The sequence below is a fragment of the Manduca sexta genome, chromosome 20 (genome assembly GCF_014839805.1).
Source record: "Manduca sexta isolate Smith_Timp_Sample1 chromosome 20, JHU_Msex_v1.0, whole genome shotgun sequence".
Lineage (NCBI taxonomy): Eukaryota > Metazoa > Arthropoda > Insecta > Lepidoptera > Sphingidae > Manduca > Manduca sexta.
Window position 1 is genome coordinate 10,057,101 of NC_051134.1, and position 23,200 is coordinate 10,080,300.

The 23,200-nt window shown below is 35.5% G+C and overlaps 2 protein-coding genes across 3 annotated transcripts in view; one reads left to right on the plus strand and one right to left on the minus strand.

Annotated features, from left to right (window-relative positions):
• Window positions 1-1,816: 1,816 nt before the first annotated feature.
• On the minus strand, window positions 1,817-11,586 carry LOC115440656 (alkylglycerol monooxygenase-like). Its single transcript, XM_037440746.1, has 9 exons — window positions 11,139-11,586; window positions 10,243-10,370; window positions 7,910-8,061; window positions 7,191-7,294; window positions 5,199-5,361; window positions 4,064-4,215; window positions 3,542-3,673; window positions 3,072-3,191; window positions 1,817-2,222 (listed from the first exon to the last, which is right to left on the minus strand). Exons 1-9 carry the CDS (start codon window positions 11,274-11,276, stop codon window positions 1,971-1,973), a joined length of 1,341 nt encoding a protein of 446 aa, XP_037296643.1. The 5' UTR covers window positions 11,277-11,586; the 3' UTR covers window positions 1,817-1,970.
• Window positions 11,587-17,643: 6,057 nt separating this feature from the next.
• LOC115440688 overlaps window positions 17,644-23,200 on the plus strand; it is a 57,504-nt gene continuing 51,947 nt past the window's right edge. For both annotated transcript variants that reach the window (XM_030165104.2, XM_030165103.2), the window contains exon 1: window positions 17,644-17,852. Coding sequence is in view for 1 of the 2 variants with exons in the window: in XM_030165103.2 (XP_030020963.1) it covers window positions 17,845-17,852 (8 nt within the window). In the remaining variant the exon portion in view is untranslated. The remainder of the gene's footprint in view (window positions 17,853-23,200) is intronic.

Genomic DNA, 23,200 nt, shown 5'->3' on the forward strand with positions numbered 1-23,200 from the left:
ACTGCTATTTCCCGAGCATATTTCCAGACTCCGGGCTAATGTTGATTAGAAAAACCTATTTTCACTGCCCGACCCAAGATTCGAACTAAAGACCTCAGCCTTATAGTAGTACCGCGTACGCAATACAACTACGCCACCGAGTCTATCGAAAAATTAAACCCGCAAAAGTTTGTTACATTACGTAATTACCTATTAAATTTTCTCTTGCAAATCTCTAGTATTAAGGGATGCTTGATGTCAATTAAAATTGAATTATCACTGTATCTAAATAAGGCCTTAATTTGCTCACGATAGTGTAAAAACCCTTTAACTAATTACAGACTGAGGAACCCTAATCATATGGAAACGAAGTTACGTCTATTTATGATTTGTTTTGTAAACAAATGTAGTAACTCTGAGAGGTTATTGCATCACTGAATAAATTAAAACTTAGAAATTTAATTACTATAACTATTCGAAGGTTTGAAGGTATATGCGAAATGTGAGAACGTGTTTTTTTGTGTGACTATTCTGTTCAAAACACTACAATTTCTGTTAGCTGTGAGTTTTGGTGGTAGGATACATTTTATATCGGCCTGGAGAGAGACCATTGTACACAAGGTGTTAAAACCCGCCACAGAGGGTCACGTAAGTGTGTCGTGTTCCGGGATCAGCCAGTGTATATCCGGTTCCAACAGGCCGGCAAAATTGTGTCGACTGTCGTGGGTTAATCATATCCCGTCAGTCGACGTTCTATTGGACCTCACTCCACTTGTTACTTGATTGTTTTGTTTATATGTTCTTCCATTAAGCCTTCCTTGTAAAATGAGGATCAAATACATAATGTAACCGCATTTTGTAAAATAAGGTTCATAATAATTTGTTTATAATAATGCAACAAACTGACATTCTAATAATGACTGCAGCAAGGCCCAATCATTGCCAAGTTCACGTTCGAAAGGTCAACTAGAAAATTATTTATAGGTATTTATTACGAGGTGGTCATACGTGACATTGGTGTAAAGATGAGGATGTAATATTGATAGTAGGCTAGGTTGTGCTCGTGGCTTCACCCGCGTTTTCGGAATAAAATACTGAAATTTATCTTGATCAAAGTAGCCTGTATATTAATTAAGGATATGGTAGAACATATTATATATTGGGTTGGGGAATAAGTTCATAGCGTTTTTATATTTCTTTTATTTTACAATGATATGTTTGCTGTTTGGCAAAGGGTAAGTATTCATTCGATAGAACTCTTTCTGCTCTACAAAACTATGTTAATTGTATTTTTGAGTTATTTAATTAAAAGTTTTCAGTAAAAACGCTACGAACTTATTCCCCAGCCTAATACATTGAATTTTGACACGGATCTGTGTGCTAAATTTCATCCCAATCCGTTGAGGTTTCTGCGGTTACTTTTAACAAATATGGACCATCATCTTCAATAACTTTCGTATTTATACATAAGTGGAAAGGAAAATAACTATGAATTAATTTTAAGAATTAATAACGAATGCTTTGAATAGTAACAGAGAATATTTAAAAGTAGGTACTTTAAGCATAGGTAAGCTACTGTGGTTTTTAAAGGAACTAAAGGGTTATTCAAGAGGCACATTGTAAAAAACCCATTACAGTAGCTTCTGATAAGTTGTGGTTTTGGGTCAGCCGATGTCCAATAAGGCCGGCATAATTTCTGCGACTGTTAGTAGACGCATATCCTGTTGATCTATATGATATTTCGAAGGTACAGTATGTAACATCCAAAGGCAATTAGTTTTTTGGATAAAGAAAATTCATTAAGTAAGTATTATGTATTTTTTATTTATGTGTCAAATGTTACATATATTAGACGGGCATGGTAAATTGTACCTAATGGTAAGTGGAGTAGGGTCCAGATAGCATTGGTTGATGAGAGACGATTACTTCTCGCCAGTCGACACAATTATGCCGAAATCTTCTCTTACACTTAATTTTAAATAACTTTTAATTCAATAAGGTTGAATTTCCTTACTATTACAAACGAATATAAACCAAAACATTCCTGACATTAAATACATAAATTTTATCATAACATTGACGGCCAAAATCGGACTAAACCAGTTAGCAAGAGTCAAGAACGAGAGACATCGTAGAGTTTCGTAGTAGGGCGCTTTTGGTGAAGCGTCTAGAATCATTCCGAAGACGGTTAGAGATGCTAATATGTACAGCACTAGGATGAAAAGTGTAGATGAAGGTAGTTCCTGAAAAAACGACATTTGAATTAATGACTTTCGGATTACTTTTACAATCTATTGAGGGTAGTTCCTAAAAATATAGGAATAAGTTAACGATGTTTGAATAACTTATACAATCTATTTGACTTAGCCTCTGAGGGGCCAAGCTCGGACAAATATGTAGAAGATCAATAATGCACGACCTGAGAATTGGACTCAGGTCCGTAGTCCATACGATGCCACTAGAGACCTAGACAGAGGCTGGTAACACGCTTTATACAATTATAAATAACAGTAATATGGATTTAACTTATAATTATAATAGACAATAGTCAATATAATAATTTTCTGGTATGATTACTGTTTACCAGTGCGAGTAATCTCCTGTGATCTATTAAGTTCTGTAAGCAAAGGAAATTGTTTCAATGTCGGATATTAGTTTCCTAATCAAGATTGTTATGGATATTATATCCGTTCTATTTATTTGTGGAATATTAACTACCGTTGTTCGCGGTTTCCCTTGAGTTAAAATCCCGTTTTTGGGTTTTTTGTGTACCCGCATTCGAGTAGGGTCACCTTATATCACTGATCCCTGCAGTCTGTTATAGCCCATAATATTAGTATCATTTATAGAAATGGAAATAGGAGAATGTGGCTTGGACCCTAGGCAATCCAACTCATCGATCGAGCTGTATTTTTAACGTCGCTTTATGAATGAAAGTGTAGCACCGTTTTGGCTTAAAAATATCGATATTTCAAGCAACATAGTTTCTTTTTCAAGTTGTACATGGTGCCAAATTTCACCTTTGAGTTGTTTCTACAATATCACTATAACATGCGTTATGTGCAACTAGTCTAAGATGGTCAGTATCTTACCAAGTGCCGCAGGAAAACTTGGTAGAATCCGTACAAGACAGCAGTGTAGTGAATAAGTAAATATCCAGTGCACCATCTGGGTAAGGTGACGTCATATTTGGGCCGCGTGTGGATGGCGGGCTGTGGAAGATACGCATCGGCTTAAACTTGTAAAATATTCAATGGGTACGAACATATAATCTGGGTATGAATATATACGAAAAATTTGAACTTATCAAAGTTAATAAAATTGGGTGTACTGATTTTGATACAACTAAATAAAGAAATGAACAAGTCTGAGATGAAATAAAACTAGTGATCCCAAATGCCAACTACCATTCAGTTGCTAGGGCAAAAGCTGATTTCACTATAGTCTGGTAACGTGATCTCCCAATGTCAGCATATTATTGTTCTTTAAATCGAAATCCAAAATGCTACTCAATTAATCAGTTATATATTGGCTATAATTTAGTTTCAATTGGAGTTCTTACATCTTCTGGCATGTCTTTGAAACGCACGTAGGGTACAGGCTTCCAACTAGGCCTGTCGAAAACCGCTCGCACTTTATGCGACCATTTGTCGTAACTCTTAAAGCTGTTAACCACGTATTTAGTGTAGAACGTCTGTAAGGAAGGAATGTGTTTTAGTAACTTGTTTCAAACCCGAACAAGAAAATAAAGCCTGCGTTTTGAGCTGGCGCAAAATTATAATGCAAATATTGCAGAAAATATATCATTACTGGATGCCTATATGGTTTTTTTGGGAGTTAGGTAATCAAGGAAATTGTATAAGAGTAAGTCACACATAATGTTTTGCTTGGTTATACTCTTAGAAAGAGTAACGACGACCTGTCTTATTGGGTGTATACTGGTTAATCCCTTAATTCGCTTAAAAGGGCCATGGATTTTATAATTAGTATGATCTTCCCATTTATCACCAAAGCCTCCTCCCTCTTCTACCTCCTTTTAATAATATATTTATGTAACAAACTAATAAAAATATTTTAGTGGTACCTGCAAATGTAGAGGATTGAACGATGGTTGTTGGAAAATGAGTCCGTAGACTATACGGTCTCCTTCCTTCTCGCCGCGGAACGTGCCGAAGAGCTTGTCCCAAATAATCAACACGCCTCCATAATTTACGTCAATGCAGTATGGGTTGCTGCCTGGAATTATTTACATATACATTTTCAAGGGTAGACAGAGTTATATCAAACCCACATTGCGACAGCTATATGATAGGGAGAAGCTTATTGTTTTTTAACGACCAAAATTCCATTACACAAATATAAAAATCTAATTATTAAAAAACCTATCAGTGGTTAATATCCATTATGTCAGTTCGATCTCTAAATTAAAAGACGTAAGGAAGAAAGTGACATAGGAGTACAGGTTAAAATATTATTAACGACAGTGATATACAGGGTCTTTTTGACATTGCGTTACTAAATGAAACCACATACTCGTCTTCACCTCTCCTGACATTGTGCCAAAAATCATTCATTGATAACTAATATTTTCACCAAAAATCCTGGTTTTAGTTTTCTGATTTTTTATGCATTTTGTAGTTTAATGCGTATATGGCGTGTGCGTGGATCTTTTTCTGACTGAAAGTATGATGTTGCCGCTGCGACGAATTCTTTTAGAGTAGTAGTAGTAGCTTTAGGGCGCGGAAAATTAAAATTACTTTTTATTAATATTTATTTTGTTCGAAACTTACATTTTTTTATTTTACATCTACGGCTCAAGCAACTTATTGTAAAATGTTATTTTCAAGTAGATAAGTATGTGGTTTCATTTAGTAACGTGATGTTAAAATGACCCTGTATAGTTGTAGCCTGTTAGGTCACATTGTAAGTTATACTCTTAAAGATTGACCTTTATGTCAAGCGTCTATCTTACGTGAGAATACGATGTGACATGTAAGGACTGAGGTTCCTTGAGCCTTAATGAAAAGAAAAAGGTTAAAACTCTAAATAATAAATAAATCTGTATTATCCTCTATAAATTGCATCTTTCTGAAGATTTAGGTGGTTATGCATCAACTATTCTGCCAAGGTATTTAAGTCTCATAATATCAACAAACCATTAACCTTAGGGATCAAATCCAAGATATACCTTATGTTTAAAAAAAACTTCTACATCATACCGTGATGAATTCGGTGATGGCTGGGCGTGTTCAGGATATACTCCAGAGGTCCGAGGGTCTTGATGGACTCCGTGTGGATCCAGAACATATATAAATAGCTAAACTGGTGGTGCATCACGAATTGTGCAGGTGGGATTGCCAGGGCCAGTGGTAGATACACGAGCTAAAATTATAAGGGTTGAAAATCATACAGACGATTCAGATCATGACGGTTTTGGTTTAAACAATGATCATGCGTTAAATATTAAATCTTATACAAGCTTGCATACCAATGCTTTTGTATAAATATAAAAAGCAGTAACACATATTATTAAAGAAAAACAATCATAAATTAAATAATATTTTAACACCATTATGCAACAAAAGCCCGGACCAGCGGTTTCTCCTTAAAATGCGGTGATGAATGTAATGTATTTTCAATGTTTTGCCGCTGGTGTGCGGTTGACGTAAAAATTGGACGAAGCTTTCTGTTTCCAGCTGAAATTTGGGTTTTGTTTACATTTATATTTTAAAATATGTTCAAGTATAAAGCAACTGTTGAGGTAAACGCAATGGCAAAACAAAATATAATCAATGTGTGTAAAATATTGCTCTGAATATAGATTGCACCAATAGTTGGAAGGTATTTTTTCATGTAACTGTGAGTTATAATTTAGATTATTAAAGCTGCCTCGGTGGAGTAGTTGTATGATGGTATGACTGCAGTGCTCAGGTCTCGGATTTGATGCCCGGGTCGGGAAATGTGCTATTGTATTTTTAACTTGGTATCGGAACGGAGTCAGAAATTTGTGCCCAATATGGCAACATCATGGGACGGAATACTCTCGGCGTAAAATTGGGTGCATCAGTGAGTGTGTGAATCTTAAAAAAAGTCAATTACATGAAACGTAGCATCATCACAATTCATAATCCATTACGTACTGATTAGCCAGGGTAAGAATTTTCTACCAATAATTTTACACAAAATTCAGTCAAAAATGTTTTGCGAATATTCAAAGAAGCTGTCATTTCGTCAAACGACTCGAGCTCAATACTAAAAGGCGACGTCATTTCCCGTAAAATAAAACATCGATGCTCTACAAAAGCCGTAATCAAAGTCTTTCAATATATATACTTCATTTGGAATGCCGGACGTCAAGCCCCTGGGTCCCGGATAGAGGTAAAAAATAACTGAGATATTTTCTATAAATATGACGGACTTTTATATTGAAAACTGATCTCGCATATTTGACCTTATCCAGTCTTACTTTAAGCGAAATTCTTCACATGAATATTGTTTTTATATTCAAATATTGTGCAACGGCTTGCAATGCTAATGATTTTCGGTTCTCGTTTATCACGCCGACCTAATGGGTAGACAGATTTTTAACACTAAAATTCCGTTATTTATTTATCACGTATTTTGGAAACATAAATAGAGCGTCTTGACTGATTCGGAAATTTGACGCTGGCCTTAACATATTGGAGCAGCATCATAAAATACTGAGGACTATCTAGCATTGTATTACGTTCCGAACTCGATATTACACTAACCCACATTATAAAAGCGGTGATAGCCTAGTTGGTTGTGGAACGGACTGCCGAGACGAATGTCCGCAGGTTCAAATCCCAAGGGCACACACTCTCTGACTTTTCTAAAAAAATATGTGTGTTTTCTTTGTAAATTATCGCTTGCTTTAACGGTGAAGGAAAACGTCGTGCGGAAACCTGCATACCTGAGAAATTCTCTATAGGAGTTTTCGAGGGTGTGTGAAGTCTACTAATCCGCACTAGGCCAGTGTAGTGGACTAAGGCCTAATCCGTCTCAGTAGTAGAGGAGGCCCGTGCCCAACAGTGGGACAGTATATAATACAGGGCTGTTATTTTTACATTATTACACCCAGAAATTTCACTAGCTGCAATTTCCTTCAAATCGGAACAAAACAAACCCAGCCCAAACAGGCCCACGGATTCAGATATATATCGCTTATGATAGAGGAAATTAAAACTTACAAAACCGCACCAGCCCTGCAGCATGGACTGTCGGATGCCGACACCCATGTTGAAGTCTTCAGACGTGTGGTGGACCTGGTGCTGAGCCCATAGGATATGGACCTCTGTTGATTTATTATAAATTAAATAATAAATAATACATTATACTTACAAAAAAAAAAACATTAGTTAAAGAAATTGCATCTGAGGATCTTCTTCAAAAAACGAACGTCGAAACGTCGCGTCGGTCCGAAACGAAGAAACGCCGAACTTCGCATTTTACTCTACTACCAAATTACTTCGGATCCGTCAACGTTATGTAGCTTACCGTAGTGGTAGGATAAATTCACCGCATTTTTTTTAAAGAAATGGTACTTTATCCCCGCACATGGTTTTAAAAAGGGATAGCAAAACCTTATAAGTTCTTATAAATTCCATGTCTGAAATATTGCGATGAATCGCTCGGATCCATCGTTGAATCCGTCATCGGATCCGTAACACTTCGTAGTAACAAAACGTGCGATCCGTGATCCGAAACTACGGATTTCGTTTTTCGAAGTAGACCCTTTGATTCGGATCAGTAGTTTTTGAGAAAATCACGGACGTACAAACATGTTTCTCGAACACAGATACACCTTTTTGAATTCAGATAAATCATAAAATTGATGTATTAGGGATTTTCATCGTATCATTTGGACTTTTTCTGCGGATTCTAATATTCGATAGCGCATGTAACTCACCATGACAAGCTCTGTGCATCCAATAATAACAGAAGTCTACTCCTATTGCTGCAAGTATCCAAGTGGAAGTGCTGTCCCACGGTAATTCTACCAGTCGCCAGTTCGTATAGATCCAAGTATACATGTAAGATTCCGCGCCCCGCCATATTAACCTGTTTTGTAAAAATTAGATATTACTTTTTCCTGGAATGCCCATGGTAGCCGGTAATCGAGCAACCGCCCGGGACCTCGCATTGCCTTGGAGGACCTATTGTTACAATTACCGACGACATTTTTAAAACCGGGAAATGTCTTTTCGCTCCGTCGGGCGTTTATTTTTTTTGTTTTTGCGAGGCCTCGGTTAATGCCGCCACTGATAGTACAGTACATTTCAATGCGTATCATATGAAGTACAGTGTAGTCCAATAAGTAATGTCGACAGATGATTAAGAATTCCTCGACATGCCGTAATGATACCCACCGGTTTTATGTTAAGACCTTTGACGCTTTTTCTTTTAAACAAATCTTCCTAATAGGCCTAAGAGCGACAAAGATATTATGTTTTTGATTTGACAATCTTTTTGAATGAATGGAAAAAATTAAACACAAATGAATTTTTAAAATCAGTTATGAAGTTAAATATAGCTTTCGTAATTTATATATAAATGTACTCAAAATTAAATCGGATAAGTTTATATTCGTATTCTTAAGGCGATACCTCAAGGTCCATTTTCATACATTTTGTTTCACCTTTAATCTGGGTAACTAAACAAGTATTGGCAAGTAAAGAATTTAAATTCACGTCTAGTTAGTGATTAGTTCTCGCAGTTGAAAGAAAAACGTAAAAATAATTAATAATCATGGATATTTCTGCCTTTAAAATTTCGTCATATTAAATTTTAAAAGGCCAAAACCAAAACGGGTAGTCCAGATAAAGTTATTAAAATAGCATAACAAATGAAATTGTTCTTCGAAGTACTACGGCAGAGTTCTCGAAAATTGCTTTAATCCTGACTTTCATTTAATTTAATAATTTTAATTTTAGAACGTTCTCGCCTTTTTCTTCTGACTTTGCCTAATTTTCTTTGATCCTATTTAATCCGATTAAAGGAGTAAGTTGCTTCTAATTTGTTAAAATTTTAATTATAAATTTAAACTAGTATTTCTTATTTTGAAATTTGAACATAAAATTGGTATCGAAATATCAACTTTTTTTATTTTATCATCCTTCCTTTTTAATATTGCAATGTATTTTGGAAATATGCATTAGTTATGTTCACTTTATGAGTCCTCTTCGTGTCTCTTTCTTTGATCTCCTCTCTCAGATACTTATTCCATCTTATATTTGACATCCCACTAAATTACTATATACAAACACACATCACGCATTTATCCCCGAGAAATATACAGAGGTGTAACCAGGGCAAACATTTTTCGCCAAGTGTATTCCGTCCAATGATGTGATAGGGAGCGAGCCTATCGCCATATCGGAACCAGTTTCCAGACTCTAGGCAGACTGAACAGAAAAATCCAAATATCACTTTGCCCGACCTGGAATTTGCACCCAGGACCTCAGATCGCTGCCGTACCGCGCATGAACTACAACTACGCCACCAAGGCGGTCACTATTAGTCTTACTTATAAACTTGTTTTAGCGTTAAGAGGTGATTAAGAATTGCTTAAATAGCTATCAAAAACATCACCGATTTCCTAGTTTAAAGATTATTAAGAGGCAAAATGGCGAGTTTTGACTTACAACTAATCGAGTAAATTTGTGTTTTAACTAAGCATAAGTTTTACGAATTTTTTATAAGTAAGACTCTATAATATGTCTATTTAATTATGCTTTTTTTCAATTCCTTAATAGTTTCTATTCATGAATTCGGATATAATGGTAGCAAAACATTTGTAACAACTAATATACTTACTTTATCCTTACTTTATTTATCTTTATCATCTTTCCCCCTTATTCATAGACGTTTTTTATCTAACGACCGAGTAAGGCTGTGATAACAAGTCTGTTTCTCAGTGTTGACGGCATGGCAGTCTTCGCAGTGCGTAGACATAGGGCCATTGTGATTGGCTAATATTGAAATACAACAATAATAACCAATCACAACGGCCCTATGTCTATTTCTCGGTGCCGTTGGGCACTGAGAAACAGGCTTGTTATCACAGCTTTACTTACTCCGTCCTAAGATAAAAAACGTTTATGAATAAGGGGGTTTATCTTTATCCTTACTTTATTACTTTATCCTTACTTACTTTATACTTACTTTATCTTTATATACTTACTTTATTAAATCTATGTAAAATGTATATATAAATAAAGAAGAATAAACCAAACAACTTACCTCCCTCCTTCCAAGAATATTCCATTCGAAACACTAGTAATACTTTCGTTCAGACGAAGGCCTTTCTTTCCTTCTAATTTTAAAACTATATGCTCCAGTATCATAAATATTAGGAAGTACGGCCAGGACTGAAATAAGTAATATTATCGATAATTAGTAATTACCTCATATGGACATCTTATTAGGAACTTTCCCGCCCTTAAACGGACCACTACAACTCTTGTAAACCAGGAACGGGAGTGGCATGCATTTTATCCCGCAACGAAATTAATCAAATAGAAAGATAGGGAGAAGTTGGAAATATTAATTGTCCCTCCATAATAAAGCGGGAGACACAATAACGAACTAAAAAAATTTAAGGAAATTACTCAAATAATGAAAAATTCAGAAAATCTAACTACTATTTTAACTTCACATTGATGCATGTGAATTAAGTAGACAGCAGTTTTTTTTACATAAAAAAATATGTAGTTATTACGTATGTATGTCAGTATAACTCCTAAATCGATAAACTGATTTAAATGATTTTTTTATGTGTTTTCGGGTGGGTTTTGGATGGTTTAAATTCACAATTGGTCCCGGGAGATGGCGCTGTCTAGGTCTACAACAACAATGTCCAACAATGTCTGTTCGAGCCGCTATGTATACAAATAACGAGAAAGTGTTAAGATGTTTGGAAATCTGTAAGAAGTAGGTATACATAGACCAAGCCCTGGATAAGAATTTAATTGTCATTTTGTCTTCAATAATATAAAGTGGAATTTTTAATTCCATAAAGTTCTTTTACGCGGGCAAAGCATAAAATATAAAAAATAATGGACACATTAAACCTTCTTCTAAATCTTATAGTCTAGGTAGAGACTGAACGGGGAAATTCAATTATCCAAGACACTAACCTGCACATAAAAGTTGGGTACATCCTTTTCATTTTCAAAAAATGTGTCCTTTGGATCAACAATGTAGAACATCCGTCCAAATCCTTTCACAAATCCATTAGGTTTTTCAGTCCCATTTTGGTACCAGTTCACATCCATTTTTGTTGAATACTGAACGTCGAAGCAGATGGCACTTTTTATTAAGGCAATTATTACGTGCTATTGGACATATATTGTGAAATATTCTTAAATTTAATGCAAGCGGAGCAATAATTGATTCTCATTAGTACCTAATTAGGTAGTTGCCTCGCATAGTACAAAAACTCGAGTGATTTGATCTTTTGATGGTGTGAGTCGACAGTTAGCGGGCCCTGGGCTAATTCTAGTTTGGGGGCCTGCTTTAATAATCAAATAATAATGTTTATTTATCCAAATTATAGGTACATAGCTATCTTTAACGTATCCTCACTAAGCTGTGTCTATATCGTATATATCAATTTTAACATTTTTATATTATTGCCATCTTGTCAAACAACTAAGTTGAGATAACCACGTAGGAGAAGATAGTACAATAAATTACTGATATAATAAAAAACAAATAACGATAAGAAATCAATAGCTCAGGTTATGTAAAATATACTACGCTCTTATAAAGGTTTGTTTTTAATTTCATATAGAGTCTACTGTCTTTGATGGCGATTAAGGACCTTACAAATCCACGGGGCTCTGGGCTATAGCCAAAAAATCATTATGTTATCCGCGGCTAGATAATCAACAATCAATAGAAATTATTGACTTAAGAAAAGATTGGGAAGGATATTCATTTTCAGACCTCCTTTTTCCTATTCCTTATTTCTCTTCTTTGTCTGCTTCGCTGACGTAGTTATGTTAGGGAATAGCCACAGTACTAAGATATTAGGTTTGTTCCCCAGGTCGGGTACAATATTAGGTTTTTCTGCTCAATATTAGCTCAGAGTCTGAATTTTGTGCTTAATATGGCCTCTTATCACGTCTTGGGACTAGATATGGTGAAAAGTGGGAACATTAGCTGCGTCATTGTTTAGATGCTAATGGGGCAAAAGGGTTGTTTGGGTATATGATAACGTCATAACAAACGTGTTTCTCTTTTTGTGCCTGCTCTTATATCTACCACTCTGATATAGAGTCGATGCAATTCACATATGTTGCGGGTACGATTTTGCTTAGGCTGTATGATTGACAGGCTACTTGACTTCATATTCCTCTGAAGGATCGAAGGAATTTCGTTTTATAAATATCCACATAAGTGTTCGAATCGCCTCAGGACGATTTATTTTCATATGGCGCTTATACTCTGTGCAGCGAATATTGTTCAGTAATTTTGAATTATAATTGAGGAAAGTATATACTAATAAAATTTAATAATATCAGCTAATTGCTTGGCACTGGATAAGGAAAATTTCACAAACACTAATGTATCTGTGCTAATATTTAGTAGCACTGCCATCTGTGTGACATTTTATGAATTAAATTTGATTTATTTGTTTGATTATCTCTGCTACTTTGTTGTTTGAAAAACACCGGATAGATGTCACTATAATAAAATTATTATATCATTGTTTTAGAATAGAGAGGTATGTTTTTAAAGATGTCGCTCATGAGTTAATAAAGGACTAAATGAAACCACTTTCAACTGTCTCAACCTATTTCCTTATAAATTTGCAAAGTTTATTATTTTCTAACATAATTATTATGTGTATACTAACATAGGTTATTTAAAATCAAACCACTCAAGTTGCTCATAAATTTATCTTAATGACTGCTCTTCCACTTCTATCCCAACATAAGAATATAGCTAAATATTACAAATAACATAGGCACTCTTTCCTTTTCCAAGGGTAGGCAGTGGTGTAACATGTGCCCTGTAGATTGAGGGCACCTAGAGAACTCTATCACGGTATCCTCTGCCATCGTAAAAGGAGACTGGGTTTTTGTGGGCGTCGCGGGGTGAGCAGGGAGGGGATTCGCTATACTCCCGAGTGTAGACATTAGGTTGTAAGACCCGTGAAACCAACATAACCGTTCCTCTCATCTCTCCAGTGGCGGAGATTAATGTCGAACGGTCCATATAACCGATTCCTCCCGGCTGTCCTTTATGTGGCATTTATGTTGAATCTAATTATCATCAGAAGGATTTGCAGGCCTCATTTATGCATATTAGTGCCTATATGATGTATCGGGTTCCATTTTAGTAAATTTCACCTTTCGCCACTGGTTGCAATGACATTTTTTTCCCCGCGATAAATAAAGGCAGTGGTGTTACATATCCACACGTCTCCAGCTATGTTTGCTCGTACGTAGAAGGATCGAGCCTATTTTATTTACCGAGGACATTACTAGATTCCGAGTTAATGATAGATGAATAATAATTCCATAATTTTGTTTTGTAACATTGTCCCAGTATAACACCCCCACTATAATAACATATTAACGCTTCGTTAAACCCTGTAAGTTTCGTGCCAATTTGTCACAGTCGACCGGCGCTAGTGGGTCAGGGGTTTCGTTCCCGCTCCAGTAATCATGGTTAAAAATAACTTTGCACTTGCAAACTTACACTTCATGCAACGGTGCAGTTTCAACGATAATTATGATATTCGTGGTTAAAATGTAATTTTATTGAAACCGATGATTGTGCAGTTGCAAGTGCAGTTAGAAAATGAACATCACATTGATTCAATTTTTGAAAAAGATTGATTATACATATAGAAGTTGTCTTTAGAAGATATTGTATTTGTAAATCGCGAACAGATGTCTTTCCTTTAAAATTGAAATATGTTAAGCTCGCGGACCCACGCCCGCAAAATTTCATCAATAAAATTCCCCCTCTACTATAACAAAATAAAAATATGTGCGCAAAATTTCATCCAAATCTATCTAGTGGTTTATGTGTTAATTTTTAATACGTATATTAGAAACTTTATATAATACGGAGGTAGGTAACAGACTGCAGGACATTATAACTGGTCATTAAATGAATCGATTATACCTTTGCGCCATTTTCACCACTTGCAGGTCACCGTCCGAGTTCCACTGGGAACTGACGCGTGCATAATCAATTATTAAAATATGACGCACGTCTTTAATCATGCACCTTTGTGTGCAGTATGTTGAAGAAATATATAGCCACTAGGCATGAAAACAAAGAAATTCCTTTTAACTTTTGTTCAATCTGTCAATAGCACTAAATACGGTAGGAATTTTTGAAAATTCGGTAGATATTTAAGTATGAATTTAAATGATAGGTTTCCATGGGCACGTCAGTGTCCTCACTGGACCTGATTGTAAGTGTATGGTAATTGACCCACGTAAGCGTATCGCGTTTCGGGATCAGCCTGTATATACCCGCTTCTAACAGGCCCACATAATTGTGTCGACTGTCGAGGCCTAATCATTTCTCGTCAGTCTACTTTCTATTGGACTCCTCTTCACTTACCATCAGGTGTAGTGGGGTCACTTTATCGTGCTCATATGAATAGAATCATTGATTTGAGTTATGTTCATATTTAGAGTATTTACTCAAGGGAAGGAAATTGGATTTAAAGATGCATCCCACCAACAACACTGGAAATTTAACAATTTTCAAACAACCCTTACCTGAATGCTTTACTAGTTGTTTTACCTGTATACGTTAGCTTGGAATTGCTTCCAGTGATAAGATCGACAATTTTACGTTTTTCTTTTTGTTTTAAGTTGTATTCTTCGTGTTAAAGTGTTTAAACTCGGCAGCAGTCATGAAACTTATCGTTTCATTATACCAATGACCAATCATTAGACAATACAATAGAAGACTTTCTAATTCTATTCAAATTCCAAATTCCACTCTTGTGACTTCAACAATCAAAATCTACAAGCAAGGAATGTTCTTCCTAAAGCAAAGAATCCCGAAGACAGCGGTAAAGTTATTTTCGATTAAAAATGCATATTAATAGCCCACATCATATTCGAATCACGTCTTACAGGCTTACTCCTCGCCATTATTATTTCTGACACACCTCGACCTCCTTTCTCGAATAGGCCCTGCTAAATTTTGCAAATTTTTCCCTTTCGTCCTTTGTTTTACGCTCCTGCATCTATATTTAAATAGGGAAGTATGTTCGGAAATTACGAATACCTAGAGATTTTATATGAAAAATTAAAATTTCAAGTCATCGTGTTTAAGCAAATGAAATTTGATAAATCTAACATTATAGGCACCATAAATAAAGTCTTAAAATATGTGAACTCCAAACCTATATCATTAGTTTGCTTTTATGATGATGCCATTGTCATATACAGCTGGATTTAAAATATTTAATAAGGTTTGTAATAATAATATCAGCTCTGTATTCCATACTGTCCCACTGCTGGGCTTGGGCCTCCTCTACTACTGAGAGTCCACCACGCAGGCCTATTGCGGATTGGTAGACTTCACACCTTCAAAATTTCTATAGGGAATTTCTCAGATATGCAGGTTTCCTTACGATGTTTTCCTTCACCGTTAAAGCAAGCGATAATTCACAAAGAATACACACATTATTTTTAAATAAATCGGAGATTTATTGCCCTTGGATTTTTGAACATGCGGACATTCGTCTCGGCAGTCTGTTCCACACCCAAATAGGCTATTGCCGCTTAATAATAAGGTATGTATCATCACTAAATGGTATAACATGACCCTATCTACATAGCAAAATTTATGTGGTAAGGTATTTAATCGAGGAAATCCTTGTTCGGAAGTTATCGATGTCCTAAAGATATAAGATTATGTAAGGGTTTCAAGCATTTGTAAAGTTACCTTCTCAGCTACAAAACTAAATATATCCCCATCCTTCCTTACCTTCGCTATGATTCTAAAAGGCCCTGTTTATCAACCTAAATGGAACATCTTAGTAACCAGCAAAATCTTACAAACGAAAACGACTTTTGAATCAAAACATTAAAGCTTGTTTTGGAATAGCGTGGTCCTATTTGATAGCTTGCCAAAAAGCATCAATCGATAACTTTATTTGCGTATTTATATGTTTAAAACTACGCCAGCCAGACGAATGAACCCTGGGTCAGTTGTAATTGAGAACTATAATAGTTTATGTAGATGATTATGATGAAGGGGAATCAAATTTGATATGATAATCAAGATTCAGGATACAAACCCTAAAATGCGAAATGAAAATAGGTCAAGTTGTGATTCGAAGTTTAGGTAATAAGACGATGTCGGAAGACCATCGACTCCTGCTATATTATGGACAATAAACATGGCTAACTACAGACGAATTAGATACTGTCTCTACCTTTCCAGAGATAAGGGTGGTACTTCTTAAAAGGCTTTAATGAGTAGATAGAAAGTTCAAGACTTTAAGCTCATGTTGCAGCTGGTGCAAGCGCTTTTCTTATTCATCTTCATTTTGCTTGATATTAAGTTAGTTAGAGTTTAAATACAATTCCTTATTATAAATGGGCGGTTAAAAAATGGCTTTTTTATTCGACTCCATACTGAGTATTTTATTTGCGTATTTGCAAATTCGTAATGTGTTATTTCACCTGCATTATGTTACTAAAATATTTTGACTTCTACACTTGTTATTTCGTTCATGTGAATAAAATATCTTCTGACTAAATATGAATCTAATTTTGAAGTATTAAAATTGGTAAATTAAGTGGCTTGACTTATTCAATCAAATCTTTAACGAAGATTATTTTTACATTAAAAATAGCGTAACTATTATAAAACCTTAATCACAAAGCCAAAGAAAAAATAAATGGCAATACAAAGAAACATAATATTTTATTTAACAACTTTCCCCAAGAATGTGGATGTTGAGGCAAATCCACAAATATTAAGATTCCAGTAGTCTGATGTTTTATTTACCACAAAGTAAGGCAGACTGGCTGGCTACGTACATTGCGCATGTGTAAGGTATCTAGGGATGTTCGTACTTGTGGTAAAATTATCGATATTTTGCATGCTATTCAAACAATTTGTCGAAGGAAAAGGTTCAGGTTTTTAATTAGAAACAAAATTGTAGTATCGATAATTATACGGGATGATTGGGAATAATCATGGTACTAAAAATATCGATAATTTCCATGTAGTTTATGTTTTTTAGAAATTGATGATTTAAAAAAATGTGCATTCAACCGGTAAACCAATTAGAAATATACTTCGACTAATTAACGCGACATTTTGAGGCAACAATGTTTTGGTAACAAGAATCCTTTCTATTTATAATATAGGATTTATTTATCAATCTTTCTATATCTACATCCATGATTAATAAAATACATTTTTCTCCAAATTACCTTCGTTTTGTAATTAACATTGATATATCTTAATGCAGTCATATTAAAAAGGTCGTACCTACGGTAATATACTTCAATTAGAAATTTTACGCAATAAACCGTAATGTGTTTGACAGCATTGTCGTTTGGGAAAACCAAACTATCGACTTTTCCCGTCACGTCGACCCCAAGCATGCCAACTCTACCCCATAGAACAGTGTAGTCCGCGGCCGATAGCAACCAGCCGCGCCCGCGTCCGCCCAATTCTGCGCCAACTCTATTTTAAAATGCATTTCATCCGAAGTGTCCCTTTTTGAAACGTTTAATTTATGGTGCGCGAGGGAATCTAACACATGTGGCAGCAGGGAATAAGGTTCAATATAGCGAGGCAGAAGCCTGGCTAACCGTTCCAAGAGCCCCATTGTGCGCCCGGATGACACGGTGAGACAATTATATGTTAATTTTTCACGGTTCATTAAGCTTATGTGATGAGTTTTTGTTGCGAATTGGTTTGAAATTGGAACATGAGGGTTTTGAGTTATGATTTCCTGTATCGCTTTACATAAAGGCTGATGATATACGTCCTGAAAGGACTATAATAAGTTTTCTCGTAATTTGATTAATACTTATTTTCCTTTTTGCATTGTTAATTCATGCTTCAATTATTTGTTTGTTTTGCCTACAATATCACCGCTTATTTATAACATTGTTTCATTGCTACCTTAATTTAAAATTTATTTCATATCTTTATTGTTTGGAATTTAAAATTAATTTCATGTAACCTACATTATATATTTATTGTTGTTATTTTAAGAGTATTGATTAAGGTATTTTCGTCATCTTATACGTTGAATTGTACGTAACGCTCGCGTACCTTTGGGCTACTTTTCATAATATCATTAAGATTTGTAAAACTCTATGTCGTCATGATTTGTTATTGTATGTCTATTGCTTATAATTTTTATTTCTTTTGTAACATCATTATGTCCTTTGTTTCTAGTCAAGGCGTTTACGTTTTTCACCGCAGTCATAGTTTCTGCTACTTGGTTTACGAGGTTATTGTCCGTTGTAAAATTTGAGCTTAACTTAATCTACTAGCGCGACGTAGCGAAGAGCGATTGAAACTGATGATGGTTGGTTTGGTTTTTATTATTATTGGACCATTGCGCATAGAAAAGAAATATTTTTTTTATTCTTTCTCATAGCTGCCTCTAATTACCTGGCGCTTATGAAGTATGTGTAGGGATGGCAAGCGTATCCAGTACTGAATAATGGTTGCCCATTAATGAGCTGCCTGAGGAATCAGGTGGCTACGGACTAAGTGCGGAATAAAGAGTCCCTCAACATAGAGGAATCGGGTCACAGAGGTCAAATAATATGCACATCAAACCTTCACGTATTGGTAATGATTGATGGAGTAGGATAGGAAGACACGGAGACGTCTGGAGAGGGTGTCCTAGATTAATTTTGGTTTGATGAATATATTGTCTTGTTTAAATATGATGCAATCGCGTAAGAGTTTCATCGACCTCTTTATTTTTTATATAATAAAGAAGAGCGTAAATTTGTCATTTCTCAATCCCTTCTCAAATTCACAAGCTTGCTCAAATCAGAAAGACGTGTCAAACTTTAAGATTACGCGCAATAACTCCTAAGATTTCTTGAGCATAAATTCCTTGACGCATAAATTATGATTCTAAAACTTATATCAACACACGTTTCTTTATCGAATAACCTGTGAAAATATTCGCCTTTGTTCAGAAAGTAATCAACACTAAATTAAATCGCCTCGGAAGGATGATGTAAGAAAGTAAAATATAGGGAGGCGTGTCAACGGGAATCTGGGGAAGCTTGGCAAGCGACATACTTACGCGGGGTCCCTTTTTATGAATCCTCTGGAGGCCCAATTGTTGATATTACGGTACTAGCGGCAGATTTAGTAGTTTTGGCCTGTTGTAAAAATGTTTTTGGGTCATTCCTTTGTTTATTAAGAATATTGTGTATTGAAGACCGCGATTTTGGAAAATCATTTTGATGATTATTAATGAAGCACTCTGAAGGCATTAAAAGCCTTGTGAATTTGTTGAGTACCTGTTATAGCTTTAATTTTTGAGAATAATTGTCTTCTTGATGCAAGGTTATTTATCTTCTAAATATTGATACTGTTCTCTTAATATATACGATTTAGTCAAAAACCTCTATACTGCTTTTGATGTTATGCTTCCATTTGGTAATTTTTGTAATGTTTCCTGTCCCGAGTGAAGCATGCTATTAGCAAAGTGTTTTCTTTTTGGATTTACGATGTTCTTTCGACTCTCCTCAGATCCCATTACTTTCAACATATGTAACTGTTCGTGCTCCAAATGTAATAACATCTAAAAGTTAGTATAGTAACTTAGTCCGTTTTAGAACATGTGGAGTTTACTCGACCCGGCTTCATGGAACGGTGCAAATATTTGTACAATTTGCTCGTATTTGTTTCCAGTGTTGTTTTACGAAATCTCTATTCAACAGGGCTTTTTAGGCTTGAATTAAATTGTTTTGGTGGGGGAATATTTTTTTCTTTGAATGAAATTTTTGGACCGAGTCCCTAACCTTTGTATACCCTACACCAGCATACCAACTAAAACACGCGGTGGCCTTTTTCGGCACACGGGATGGCCCCGGGGTATCTTATTGCTCTGAGAAGTGTTTTAATACTACTCCGTTGACATGTTAATATATTTAAATTAAGTTCTAGTACATATTTGAAAGATGAAAGGCGTTCCATTGACATTATAATTCGCTGTACTTTTAATCATTTTAATAAATTAACATAATAACTCTCTTATCCCCGAGGGATAGGCAGGGACGTAATTAATGGAATACAGTATTATGTAGGTCCGGTGAGCGTGCCGCCGTTGCATGATGGAGATAGCAAAGTTAGCTAAATTACCTGGTCAATAAAATATAATATGGGACTGCAAAACTATTGCATGTTTACTGGGGCTTTTAATTCGAACGAGTAATTTTGCAGATAGAGTATTGCCAGTACTTTTTTTGAACCTGACATACGTTTGTTAATCTGACAAGGGCTTATAAAAACACACCAGACTTTTGGCAGAGCGCTTTACGCGTTCCTTGAAATTAGGCGACCATGTTGAGGATAACCAACTAACGGGTTACGAACCTTGGTACAAGACGGTCAATGGGAGAGGATGAGGCATCAACGATTAGGTGCTAGTGGAATTTTAATAGTTATGAGACAATGTTGTCATCTCAATATCGACTTTTAGTAGTTATTGTAAGTGTTTAAAACATATTGACAAAATGTAATCTGACCTAATGCAGTTCAATATGATTGCCAGTCAATAATATTGTCTATTTGCATTAGTGTAAATAGACTGATTTTACGGAAGTTTGAATTGAATAACACATCTTCTATCAGCTATTGTTGATCGAAGTAATACATAGATAAAAGTAATAGTTTTTGAGGTACCTTTGTAATTCGCGACCGTTTGATTTTCTGTAATAACAAATCATATTATATAGAATTCAATCGTAAAACCGATCCATTTTATCTATACGATCTGTATTATTAATAAGATCTTCGGGGGGATTCCATCGTAAAAAAATGTCTTAAGAACATCCATACACTTCTGTCCAAGCTGGGAATTGAAGCCAGTACATCCCAGTCTTAGCCCAGCACTACTAAACCGAGAAGCGATATGTGGAACATAGAAATATAGACTACTAGCTTTTGCTTGCGGCTTCGCTCGCGTGCAGGAGTTTTCGGGGATAAAAGACCTGCTATACATTTTCCCGAAATAAAAAGTAGCCTATAACCTTGCCCAGGATCTCAAAACTCCCCATACCAAATTTTATAAAAATCCGTTCCGTAGATTTTGAGAAAATTCATCACATACAGACAGCTTTTGGATACTTTGTTTTATAATATGTATAGTACTAACATATATATTATATCAAACAATAAACTAAGTAAGCTATTAGCGAAGACAACGGAGAAATACCACAAGCCAACATAATATTAGAAATTATGTGGAGGTAATAATGTAACTGTACATTAGGGTGTGGAATGCGACCTCTCTAATGTGAGGGAGGGATATGGCCCTCTGAAGAGATAAAGACTTATGTCTACATAGTTATAAAAAGTAACGTTTATCTCACGAATATTTTCAAGTAGATTTTATCAGCGACTCCTCCCACGTGTTAAGTATTTCCGGTATAAAAAGTCCTGCTATATATTTTCGGATAAGAAGTAGTCTAAGCCTTTCTAAGTGTCTTAAATTATCACCGTACTGAATTTTATCGAAATCCGTTCGGTAGTTTATCGCGTTTAGACAAAGATAGGTGGCGATCTTTGTTTTATTATATGTAAGGATGGCAAAGTGAAGATGGTTAGATGTTTGTTAGAAGTATATTAAGAAACTACTGAATGGATTTGGATTAAATTTGGTTGTGAAATTGCCTGGAGACGTAGTTTTATTGGGTATGCAGTACGGCACCGTTCTGAGATCTTGGGTTCAAATTCTGAGTCGGGCAAAGTGATATTGGATTTTTCAGTATCAACCCGGAGTCTGGAATTTGTGCCCGATGGCAATAGGTTCGCCCTCCTACCATATCGTGGGACGAAACACACAGATAAAGCCGTAATGTTTGTATATACTATACATCTACAAAAACGGCCCAGATTAACTTTTTCGGCAAAAGATTCCACGCGGACGTAACCACAAACGACTTCTAGTTTCTAAAAAGAAATTAAAGATTCACTTTATGGAACTAGAATTTATATAAAAATAAAATCTTAAAATTCTTTTTGGAACTAGAAGGCAGTGAATTTTGGTTCCTAAGATCTTGGAATATGTTCTCAGGTGAGGTATAATGATATTGTGACTTAGTATTTTTACCCGACTACGACGAAGGGAGGGTAGTGATTTCGATTTGTGCGTATAAGAGGGACAGAGTCAAGTTTAATGACATGCTGGTGGTAGGATATATTTTATATTTGCCTAGACAACGACCACCGTACACAAGGTGTTAAAACCCGCTATAGTGGCCCACGTAAGTATATCGCGTTCCGGGATCAGCCTATGTATATCCGGTTCCAACCGGCATAATCGTGTCGACTGGCAAGGGGTAATCATTTCTCGTCAGTCATCATTCTATTCAACCCTAATTCACTTAACATCAGGTATAGTGTGGTCACTTCGTCTGGAAACTCATTGCACTTTGGTTTACATTTTGGGCAAAACTGGCTTGACTATCACACTGATATTTGTATCCAGGCTGACTACAATAGCCATTGTCTACCAATAAATCGACGAGGTTATTTGAAAAGACTTCATTTCATATACACAATCACTGTATGTATCAACATTCTTACAAAACTTCTTAATATTCACAAACCCCCTATTCCCTCAGCTGTATATTTAATTAAATCAATATTAACGTCTAGACGGTAACACAGATATCCCAAGAGAATTAAATAATGTAGGTATTCTGAAGCTATTTGGTTATTTGAGTACGGTACGCGATGGTAAGAAACCGATAAGTGAACACGCATGTTCTTTGGGCTGTCTTATTAACCTTGAATTAAAGTTCAATTTCAATTGAAAATTAAACGAATACTAAATTATGTTTAGTTTGACTTTTTGTAGGTAGTAAATAGACTTTAAAGTCTCTAGATTATGCCCTACAAAACCTGTAAAGTCTTTGAAGCGTCGGGAGAATACAATAGTATAAACCAGGGGTGAAATCCGAAAAATAGTTTTATATCAAGTACTGCTGAG